At 33.3% G+C, this 12,546-nt stretch overlaps 1 protein-coding gene across 1 annotated transcript in view; it reads left to right on the forward strand.

Annotated features, from left to right (window-relative positions):
• Positions 1 to 11,779: 11,779 nt before the first annotated feature.
• Positions 11,780 to 12,546, forward strand: part of LOTGIDRAFT_145599 (hypothetical protein) — a gene marked incomplete at both ends in the record, with an annotated part of 22,542 nt that continues 21,775 nt past the window's right edge. The window contains 2 exons of the mRNA XM_009058943.1: positions 11,780 to 11,893; positions 12,288 to 12,431. Coding sequence (XP_009057191.1) covers positions 11,780 to 11,893; positions 12,288 to 12,431 — 258 coding nt within the window. The remainder of the gene's footprint in view (positions 11,894 to 12,287; positions 12,432 to 12,546) is intronic.

Here is a 12,546-nt window from a genome sequence, read left to right on the forward strand (position 1 = left end):
AGATGTTCTATCACTAATCTACCATATATAGAACCATGTTTCTGTTTAGGATAATGTTTCAGAGAAGAACAGAGCATGAACAATTAGATAAACAAAGAAATGACAAACCTTTTAACGTATCTGAAATGAAGATTTATTCGATCTAGGGAGTTGAACAAGATGTCTCTAATAACAATGTCAAGAAGTATATATGTTTACCATTTTACTTCTCATTAATGTTTATCAAATTATTCCTGCTCTGTTCTTCTCTAAATCATTATCCTAAACAGAAACATGGTTCTATATATGGTAGATCAATGACGGAACATTTACAAGTTCAACCACACTGTTTTTACACTTGATCACCTATCAACACCCACTTGACATCCTTGACATCACCGTCCAAAATGGATGCCAGGCATCAGACGCAATTTTCTCCCATTCTCATTCTACAGGTGAAGAAAGTTGTGGGTCAGTATTTTGGGACTGTCCCTAGATGTGAGCAGGTAGAAAGATTGTTCTATTCACATGTTAATACAGTACTGCCTTTATCAGTGAAATATTTTCTACTTGATGCTTTCTATAAGCGAGGGGCTGCTTACCTGATTCCTTCACTTTCAGGAGAAGAGAAATTCTGGTGTAAAGAACAAGGTAGAATCTCTTTATTTCTATCGTTCCTATCATTGTTTGTTACTTCTACAGAGAATGACAAGTTTCATTAAAATTTTACAAAAGCCACGATCTAACGTAATAACTAGCAAATTTTGACGTGTTATATCTAAACCAAGGGAAATAACTCAGTAACAATTAAAGTTCTCCAAGATCTTTTATATACACATCAAGTTTTTATCAAATTCTGATCATTAAGTTAGCCTGAATTATATCATAATAATAATTTTGTCCTAGTACGAATCATTCAAGGGGTATAACTCAGTATCTCCTTGATGAAAAATCATGAAATATGAACATCAATATAATTTAGGAAACCATATACAGCTTTATGAAATCAAATACAAACACATTTATGATAAATTTTGGCTAAGTGTAAGACAATAACTCAGCAAAATTTCACAGAAATTTGTAAAAATCAAATCCCCCCACCTTCCTCCAGGTGACAGCAGAAATAACAAACAATAATATGGATAAAGATTCTACCTTGTTCTGTACACCAGAATTTCTCCTCTGATGAAAGTAAAGGAAGCATACAAGCATTGTTCACTTATAGAAACCATCAAGTAGAAAATATTTTACCAAAAGAGGAGACACTGCATCAACATGGGAAAAGAGCAGTCGTTCAGTTGACCACTTCTAGAGGCAGCCCCACACCACTAACCCAGAGCTTCATTCACCAGTAGATAGACAACAGGTGAGAAATGAGGATGATGTGTGGTATCTATTATGAATGATGATATCAGAGATATCTAATGGGTGTTGAGAGCTGATCAAATAAAGTGTAAAATACAGTGTGGTGGAAATTACAGATGTTCTATCACTAATCTACCATATATAGAACCATGTTTCTGTTTAGGATAATGTTTCAGAGAAGAACAGAGCATGAACAATTAAACAAACTAGCCAATCAGAAGTTAACTATTTACATATTTCTATCTTACATTGTCAGTAGAAACATCTTGTTGTATTGGATTCAGAATGAACAAACATCATGGTGGCCATTAAAATAAAATAAATACCAAAAACACTTTACTCTAAATTGATTAGGAGGCAGTGGAACTTACATGTTTCCCTTGACAACCATTTAGAAATTAATAACATGGACTAAAAGACAGGGACTGTAAAGTATTTTGCTTGGGCTACATCAAAGGTGTCTAATTACTCAGGTCATATCAAAGTTTCTCTATAACTGAGGCTACAAAGGTGTCTAATTACTTAGGTCATATCAAATTTTCTCTATAACTGAGGCTTTATCAAAGTTTACTGTTAACTGAAGGTATATCAAAGTTTACTGCTAACTGAAGGTATATCAAAGTTTACTGTTAACTGAAGGTATATCAAAGTTTACTGTTAACTGAAGGTATATCAAAGTTTACTGCTAACTGAAGGTATATCAAAGTTTACTGCTAACTGAAGGTATATCAAAGTTTACTGCTAACTGAAGGTGTATCAAAGTTTACTGCTAACTGAAGTTATATCAAAGTTTACTGTTAACTGAAGGTATATCAAAGTTTACTGTTAACTGAAGGTATATCAAAGTTTACTGTTAACTGAAGGTATATCAAAGTTTACTGTTAACTGAAGGTATATCAAAGTTTACTGATAACTGAAGGTATATCAAAGTTTACTGTTAACTGAAGGTATATCAAAGTTAACTGTTAACTGAAGGTATATCAAAGTTTACTGATAACTGAAGGTATATCAAAGTTTACTGTTAACTGAAGGTATATCAAAGTTTACTGTTAACTGAAGGTATATCAAAGTTTCATGATAACTGAAGGTATATCAAAGTTTACTGCTAACTGAAGGTATATCAAAGTTTCATGATAACTGAAGGTATATCGAAGTTTCCTGATAACTGAAGGTATATCAAAGTTTACTGTTAACTGAAGGTATATCAATTTTACTTTTCAATTAATTCCCAACATTTTCCTTTACCTCATATGATTTATTTTTATTATTTTTCCTATCAGACAAGAAGATGCTAAGTTTAAAAACTGGCTCATTATTTCTCTTTATGATTTGGTTCTCCCCTAACACATACTTCAACACCAAGGCATTGTCAAACTACAAGAACTTTTTACTGGAATGCTGTAAATCAATTGTAAATTGCTAAAAATAACTTCTCTGATCACCAATGTATATATTGTAATTTTCTAGGGGCTAGGTCTTTAGTTGGGCTGTTGCTGTTGTGTTTATATTTGCCAGTCATGTCTGGCTAGAGGTAATAAACAAGTCAATATTTGATGAATCAATGTACCTGCTGACCTCAGTACTATATATCTGGTACTGTCAATTTTAACAGCAACAGCCCTTTTATACAATCCTTAAACATTCTTCAGTCATTTTAAACATTTTATCCAGAATTTTCTAAAGGATTTTTCCATTCCTATTTCTTTCTCTATTTTCGTGAGAATAAAAATAACAGGGTTCTTGTCAACATTGAACCCAATAAGATAATACAACTACATGTATTTCATAAAGTAATTGTTCATTTTATTTTTCTTCATTGTGTTTCATTAGAAAACTCGTTAAGAGTAGAAACAATGGTTCTCTTTGTGAGAGAAGTATCACTATCTTGTGACAATCTTGATCTGATTTCTATCAATCAAATTTTATCAATATTCTAAAGACCTAGCCCCTTTAAATACAGCTGTTCTTAAAATAGAATTTCTACAGAATAATACAAATGTAAGGCAAGAAATTGTACAAATTTAGACTGTTTGTTCAGTCTATATTATCTTTTGTTGAAGTTAGTTTGGTTTTAAAGATCTGATCAATTTTTGGCTGTTTCCTTCTAGCCTTGATCTATACCAATGTCCTTTCTTAATAATTAGGACAGAAAACTGTCCTTTCAATTTGTCTTTCAATGGATGATGGATATTAATTTAATTTCAAGCCCTCTGTTTTTCTGGCCTTGATCTGTTCCAATATAAGTCCTTTAACTACAACTAGGACTTGAGAAAGCTCTGATTTGATCTTGTTATTCAATGGATTGTACATTTCTATTTCCAAATTTGTCAATTCCATGACAATCAATATTTGGTTATTAATTTGGTTTCCAAGTGAACCTATTTCTAGATTTAATTTCTTGCCTTACTAACTCAATCATATATCTTAAATCATCCCACTTCATTCTTTTACAAATTCATATTTTAAACTTTTAAATTAATTCAAGAGAAATTTTGATAGCAAAGATTATTGCAATCAGCTGTTATAGACACAGGGTCTATTTTAGACCACAACGTAGCACCAATTAGTAATTCTTCTTATCTAATATAGTAGACAAGTTTTTCCTGTTTTCACCAGCATGTTAATTACACTTAAAACATGCTGTTTTTAAAATGTTCAGGATCAGAAATGGGCAAATATATCACATTTTTTGCCCTTTAAAATGTTTAATTTGTTTTGGCTTTAAGCTCTCCAGATTTAAGACTTCCAATTTAAAATCTGTAGGCAACCAATTTTAAATTTTAATCAAGAATAAAATGGGATGACCTTTAAAGATGGGTTTCCATGAATTTTACCAATTGACCATTTTTAGCCATGGTCCAGCGGAATAATAACATCATACTATATTTGAACCTGTTTAGTATGAGTTAAGTTATAATATTACAACCAGAGATTACTCTATCAGATTAGGTAGATACTGATGACATCAATTAAGCCTGATTGACATAATAGATCACGAAGATCTCAAATACAGGCAGAATATCTTGGTGGATAACTTCAAATTCATTTTGGGCCATCATTTTTGTTTGAATCAGCCAATTTTCCAACCAATAAGTTAACTTTTTCCATTTTATTTGGTGCGATTTTCAACCAAATTTGTCCTTAAACAATTTTTGTTTGTTTTGGCTTTGAGGAAACCCATCTTTAAATAACAAGATTCAATATTCTCTATTGCAAGTTGAAATTATTTATAACGATTCAACTTTCAATGTTAGAAGACAAAAGACATTGGGAGAAAAACCAGGGCCTTAGACAACAGACCACAACTTTACCCCAACCATCTACGACAACACAAAAATAGGAACTCACCAAGCTAGACTTTTAGAACTCACTCCAAACAGACACCAGAGAATTCCCTGAAGCCCTTGACATTGACAATCTTCGACGCTGTTCGCTCCTTGCCCCGCTAGAGAGTTTACCGAAGGGATTTCGGTTGTGGTGAAAGGCAAATTTGAGATTTAAACCAGTTTTACGTACTAGTCAAGTCTTCAAATTTTATAAGAAGACTTGAAGTACTGAACAAAGTTAAACAGTTGAGTTTTTTGCTTGGATTTAAGGTTAAGAACTTTGGTTTTATTTGAACTTGAGGTATCGTATCATATCCAGGGATCGTATCGTATCGTATCGGGTTCGTTAGCCTTAAAAATTGATTTTTTCACCTTTTATGCCTTTCTTTGTTTTATATTTACCCTTCGGAGGTACCTCACAAATAGACAAATTTTACAATTTGAGAAAAACTTTTATTTATCGCTAATTATCTGGATAGTTTCATGATAAAATATTAAATAATCAAATTTCTTACACATTTCATTTTGCTTTTAATTTGAATCATTTTGATTCTAGTTTTCATCCAATAAAAATTTGTTTCTGTTTTTGAATAATTTCTATTCTAATTTTGATAATATATTTCTGATATACATTGTTTTTAATTTGAATTCATATTATGCACAAATTATGCAAATTAGAGTTGTTTTTCTCTGAGAGGGCTCCCTTTGTATTTGTTATTTTGAATCATTTTGATTCTAGTTTTGGTTCAATAATAATTGATTTTGTTTGTATAATTCAATTTCTAATTTTATACAATAATAAATTGTTTTTGATTTGGATAATTCAGATTCTAATTTTATACAATAATAAATTGTTTTTGATTTGGATAATTCAGATTCTAATTTTGATCTGATAAAACTGATTTAGTTTGAATAATTCCAATTCCAATTCTATTTCATAGTAAATTGTGTTTTAATTATATCTGGTTCACAATTTTGAACCATTATTAAATACAAATCTATAGGGAGCCCTCCATTTGAATGTCCATTTGTGAGAGTACCTATTTTTTGGAGGGGGGGGGGGGGGCCCAGGGGATCTTTATTTAAAAAACATTTTTACATAAGTTTGATAGAGGCACATTTCTGTCAGGGGGTAATCCTTTTGGCTTTTTTCTTTATTTACATTTTACTGAACTTGTTGTAAATTTAAAACAACTTAAAATGTAAATCTTTTCCTAGAACTTCTGATAGGTCAAAACATTTCTAGACCTTTTATAAAACTGACTGAGATAGTAAATTATTTCTGGATAATTGAGATCAAATTCTATATTTATACCTTTAGTAATTTTGTCAAGTCGTTTGTTTTTAGATAAGATAAACCTAATGTTAGATATTTATTGTGAAAAACATATTTCAAACTCAAATAGAGTTCTATCAGTTCAATCAAAAAGAACTATGTCCCAATAATATCTTTAATTTTTCTTGTACAAATCTTCACGGACAGTGTCTCATTAATATTCTTCATTTTTCTTTTAAAAAATCAGAACAAATTTTAAAGCCACAAGGATTACCCCCTTTTCATCACATTCAACATGATATTTTATAACTTGTGTTTTTTTTTGTTAATGATATTGATTTTGTTTTTCACTCTGAAGTTTTTCATTCAGTTTTCTATACAACAGCATCAATGCTGATCAAGCAGCCAAAATTTTCATTTATCTTTTACAGGTTTTTCAGCCAAACTTTTACAATTTAGGCCAAAAGCCAGAAAACAATAAATCTTTAAAAGATATGTTTCATTCAAGAGATTTAGGTTTCTATATTTACGATTTTTAAATTTTAATTTCTCATTTTTGATTAGATTCAGGTATAGTCCTAATATTTTAAACTAACAGCTGATTTGAATGTTCTGTTAATAGTACAGAAATAATCAATAATATTTTCAATCTGATTAAAATACACTTCAATATTTTGTTTATTTTCTGTTGGTGATTTGTTTACAGATCTGAAACATTCTTCTCTAGATCAAGTTCACCACGATCACCATAGAAACGATTACCAGAGAAACGAAATATTAAACGTGTATTTTAATCAGATTGAGAAAAGGAGACCTACCACCATATTTTACTCCATTAAAATCTTAGTTTAATTTAAACAGCTGAACTATGTGAGTATCAGCAGAAACTGTTTCTTATTTAACAGTGTTAAGGGAGGGTTGTAGTCCAGTCAGTTAGACTGTTGTTAATTGCCTTGTAATAACAGGCTAGCCATCATAGCCAATTTTAATTTCAATCTGTGAAAGACTTGATTTCTAATCTTTCATTATTATTCTAGTTCTTTTGTTCGTTTTCTTTGTGAATTTTGTTCACAGTAAATATGTAAGCAAGTTATGGTGCAAATCTGTGTATTATTCAACTAAATACAGATATTTAACTATGCTTTTCTGTAGCATATATAACATTAAATGGATTGTTTGGTGGTAGGTCTCCTTTATGACAGAAATGTGCCTCTATCAAACATATTTGGCCAAACAAAAACACTAATCTTTGGTTATAAAAAGTTGACACGTTGACTGCCAGCCCTAAAATTGACATCCTTTCAGATATTTTATATTTTCTATATTACATTTGACAACGTAATTGTTTTGGCAATGTCCAATGTTCTCTTTCCTTGAGTAGGACTGATTTTGAATTAGCAATGTTCTCTTTCCTTGAGTAGGACTGATTTTGAATTAGCAATGTTCTCTTTCCTTGAGTAGGACTGATTTTGAATTAGCAATGTTCAATGTTCTCTTTCCTTGAGTAAGATTGATTTTGTATTAGCAGTGTTCAATGTTCCGTTCTATATAAGAACATTATGGGCTGACAGTAAACGTGTTCAGGTCGATTCTGATTATAATTTTAAAATTAATACCCAACTCAAAAGGGTTTTATTGTAATTTCCTTCAAGAAAATTTGTCTACATTCAATTTATTGTGCCATTATTCCTCTCTATATGGAAAATTCCTGTCTAAAAATTGGAAGTTTGTGGCTAAAATTACACAGAATATTTCTGTGGCTCTTTGAATTACATTTAAGTAGCAGGGGCCCCTTTTTCTCAAACAAGTTAACACATTTTCATTGTGTACTATTGTAAAACTATTCACTCAAAAGATAGATCGTGAGAGAGGGGCCCCACAGCAATTATTATAACCAAAGATTAGTTTTTTGTTTGGCCTTACAATTTAAATACATATTACATATTATTACATATTACAAATTAGAGAAACCCTTTTGGACAGCAGCCAACCTGTAAATAAAAACAATTCAAAACGTCTTAACTTGAGAAAATGTATTGTCTGTTTTTAACTTATGGATACATCTGTATAAATTTATCAGAATATCATGTTCAAATTAACTTGAGTCTCTTGAACGAGATTAAGAAGTGAGGAGTATATATATATATATATATATTACAAACACAAGACAATATTATATAACATTTTACATTCTTAGTTAGTGTGTAGAAGGTATTAGGGGGAGAAAGCCAACACCGGGCTGACTCTTGGAAGCATAGGCACAGGCATCAGAATTGTTCTTACCATGAGGAGGATTGGACACCTAGCAGACGACAATCCAACTCGCTACCCACTGACCTATTCTACCGTCACAAAAAGACAGTGTTCCAACCAAGCGTTAGAGGGAAGTATTGATGTTTACACAGTTCGGTAATTGTTAACCTCTTCAAGTTTCATCTAATGACATCACGTGTAGATTGTGTTAAAACGTGTAAATTGGGCCTAATGTTATTAATGTTATACGTATGTATTCTATAATATTGTCTTGTGTTAACTATGATTTGTTTTCTCAAAGCACTGATTCTCATTGACAAGGGGTAAGATGGAAGACAAAAGAATGTAAAGTAAACTTACATGATATGTTTCAATGACAGTTCCAAGATGGTACCAGTATTTAACAGTAACAAAGTACCAGTGTTTGGGGGAGGGGAGGGTGGTTGGTAGTGGGCTAGTCTATCAGTGAACAATTCTAGTTTATCAGTGAACAACTCTTCTACCTGAAAAATAACAGATTTATTGAAAAGATTTGGTATAGATCTTCAGTATCTTACAGGAATAATGAAATATCATATCATAACTTACAAGATATTAAGAAACATTAACATAATGCAGTGTGCAATAAGGTAATAAGCTTGTCTTCAGACCTGTATGGTATACAATATATATGTATGTATATCAACTGGCCCAAACTTCTACTAACCATAGTATCTCAACTTGACAGCTAGCAAGATAAAACTTATAGCCCCAATGTTTTACCATAAAATATCTTCCTAATCTTTAGGACGGAGTCTAGGTTAAATAGTAATCATCTAACTAGAGTTCTAGACTCCCCACAACATGTCTTTATAATATACACTATAATATAATATAACAATCTCAACCTACCTGATCAGACCACTACCCACATTTCTTTTTGTGCTTTATCATGACTTGTACTGACCATCTACATCTTTAAAAATCTTTCGTTGTTAATTCTTGTGGAAAACTATGGATTTCCATTATATATCATCCATTTTTTCCATTGGATTGATGTGAACTTTCTATTTTTCCATTGGATTGGTGTGAAATTTCTATTTTTTCTGTTGGATTGATGTGAAATTTCAATTTTTCTTCGATTTCCATTGGTCATCTAACTAATATCACAGCACATTTATCTAGTTCATATAGAACCTCTAGTGTATCTATCTGATTTATACAGTACCTCTAGTGTGAGGTAGTGGGGAGGGGGAAAGGGTGCCATCTGAAATAAATTCAAAATACACTGATTTACACCAAAGAGGGCTTTTTTAAACTGTCACTTTCAAAATCTCAAAAGCCAAACGCATGGCAGGGCAGATTATTTTGCCAAAAATTGTCACTTTCAAAAGTTCAAAGTACAAATTATTTTTGAAGAGGGTAGACCATTTCTGCATGATCCAATATTGTAAATCTTTAGGTCACAAGACAAAACACTGCCATTGTAAAGTGTCAAAAAACACTAGACTTCAAGCCCTCGGTCATTTCAACAAATAGTAGCAGATATCATTCAGTTAATAGTATTTAGAAATAGAGGTTAACTTACCAATAATGTTGATGACATGAACATATCACTAATACTATAACTGTTTTTAACTTTATCATATCTTACAACTATAACAGTAGGCTGACAGCTTGATTCAGAAATCTTTTCTTGAAGCTGAAAGAAGTGTAATTCATCATTCATTTAGAATATTTAACTTATCCTGATGGCAGGACAGCTCATATTGTTCTGTCAATATATAATGAGACGCACACAAACTGAAAGTAGACCTTTATTTTGTAAACAAACCTGGATACTTCAGCCTTTTCTCATTGGACTTGTAAATCGAGACTACGGTACAAAAATGGAAAAACGCCGTTTCCTAACAATTCAGCCCTAAACTATGAGTGACAACACATGAAATTAATAAAACAAGTTACCTGCTTCGTTCCTACAGAAAGATTTTTATCAAATATATTCGTAAATTAGTGTTTTCTTTCATTTTTCTTCCGGCCACATTTTTTCATGCGCACCGCCATTTTTTTTTCTTGTCGTCTGCAGCTTCTGTGTTTTGATTGGCTGAGAAAACGGGTTTCTCTAAACATCTAAATATAGCCACATCAGTAAAGAATAACCGCAACCCGCCTCAGACTACAATTAAATGTTTATTAAAAAAAGTTGTTCCTGCACTTTTTAAATTGAAAGGGTGTTAAAAAATTGATGTCGGCTACTTTGCTGACCCTTGATCACTCAACAATAAAACAATCGTATTGAAAAAAAAAACATTTTAGGGGGAGGAAGTTCTAGTTCAGTTAACATAAAAAGTAGGGGCTATACAGGGTTAGTGCGTCAGGATCCAACTCCTGTTAATGCCATTATCAGTGCTTTCGAGATGTTCAATGCCGAATCTGTCATGTAGGTCGACCACTTGGAAAACACTGTTCAGAGTATATATTATCTTATTTATTGATTCGTGCTGGGGAGGGTATACTACTATTTCACTTAGTGGTTATTTTATAATAAAACATTATTTTATTATTCTATTTAAATCTCATTGCTGATATCTTTCCACAATCGTAATATTTCTACTTACTATCGAATTTTATTTCAAAATGATAATGGAACTTTTTAATTTAAATAGTAAAGTTCTAGTTCAAGGGAGGGAATTCAATTCAATTTGATTTGACCACTGAAACTAATTATGTAAATTTTTTAAACCAATTGTCGTCAAAAATTTCAAATCATCCAGACGAATGGCAGCGACCCATGATAAGTCTTTGGAGTACTATAATCCGAAGCCAATCAAAGAGGTACAATATGTACCTCTCAAATTAAGAGAGTCCCCTTCAAACCCTTTTACTTCGGTCTCCCTCCAACGTCTCCCATCACCGACACCTGCTGTCCAACGATCTTTCTCCTCCTACAACCTCCCCCCCCCCCCCTACCCATTAATAGTCCATACCTTACAACTTTCTAAAACCCCATCCCCTTCAACTGTCCACACCATACCTCCATCTACAGCCCCCCACCCCCTAATAACTCTCCTTCTCTGACATTTCCCCAAGCCACCCCTAAAATTTCCGGATACCCTCAATTCCAATACCACCCCTTCTCCTTCCATTTTTTCCATGAAATTAATCGACAGTAATTGAAACGTTTGATATATAAAAACTGTGTATACCATATATTTAATGGTTTATTTCCATTCAATGAGCATTTTGTATTTTGGCAAAAACCTACCAGTCCACAATGGCAAAAAACTATCAGGTGGTTTATTACCATTGGGGCCTGGTTGTTTATTGACATGGGGAACTGGTAGTTTATTGCCATTGGGGCCTGGTGGTTTATTGACATTGGGGCCTGGTGGTTTATTGCCATTGGGGCCTGGTGGTTTATTGACATTGGGGCCTGGTGGTTCATTGACATGGGGAACTGGTAGTTTATTGACATTGGGGCCTGGTGGTTTATTGACATTGGGACCTAGTAATTTATTGATATTGGGCCCTGGTGGTTTATTGTCATTGTGGGCTGGTGGTTTATTGCCATTGGGGTCTGGTGGTTTATTGACATTGGGGCCTGGTGGTTTATTGTCATTGTGGGCTGGTGGTTTATTGTCATTGGGAACTAGTGGTTTATTGCCATTGGGGCCTGGTGGTTTATTGCCATTGGGACCTGGAAGTTTATTGCATTGTGAACTGGTGGTTTATTGACATTGGGGCCTGAAGGTTTATTGCCATTGGGGCCTGGTGGTTTATTGCCATTGGGGCCTGGAGGTTCAATGTTATTGGAGCCTGGAGGTTTATTGCCATTGTGACCAGATGGTTTACTGCTGTTGGGAACTGGTGGTTTATTGCCATTGGGGTCTGGTGGTTTATTGCCATTGGGGCCTGGTGGTTTATTGCCATTGGGGCCTGGCGGTTTAATGTTATTGGGGCCCGGAGGTTTACTGCTGTTAGGAACTGGTGGTTTATTGCCATTGGGCCCTGGTGGTTTATTATCATTGTGGGCTGGTGGTTTATTGCCATTGGGGTCTGGTAGTTTATTGCATTGTGAACTGGTGGTTTATTGACATTGGGGCCTGAAGGTTTATTGCTATTGGGGCCTGGAGGTTTATTGCCATTGGGGCCTGGAGGTTCAATGTTATTGGTGCCTGGAGGTTTATTGCCATTGTGACCAGGTGGTTTACTGCAGTTGGGAACTGGTTGTTTATTGCCATTGGGGTCTGGTGGTTTATTGCCATTGGGGCCTGGTGGTTTATTGACATTGGGGTAAGGTAGTTTATTGACATTGGGGCCTGGTGGTTTATTAACTATGGGACCTGGTGATTTATTGACATTGGGGCC

This window comes from Lottia gigantea, assembly GCF_000327385.1.
Source record: "Lottia gigantea unplaced genomic scaffold LOTGIsca_360, whole genome shotgun sequence".
NCBI lineage: Eukaryota > Metazoa > Mollusca > Gastropoda > Lottiidae > Lottia > Lottia gigantea.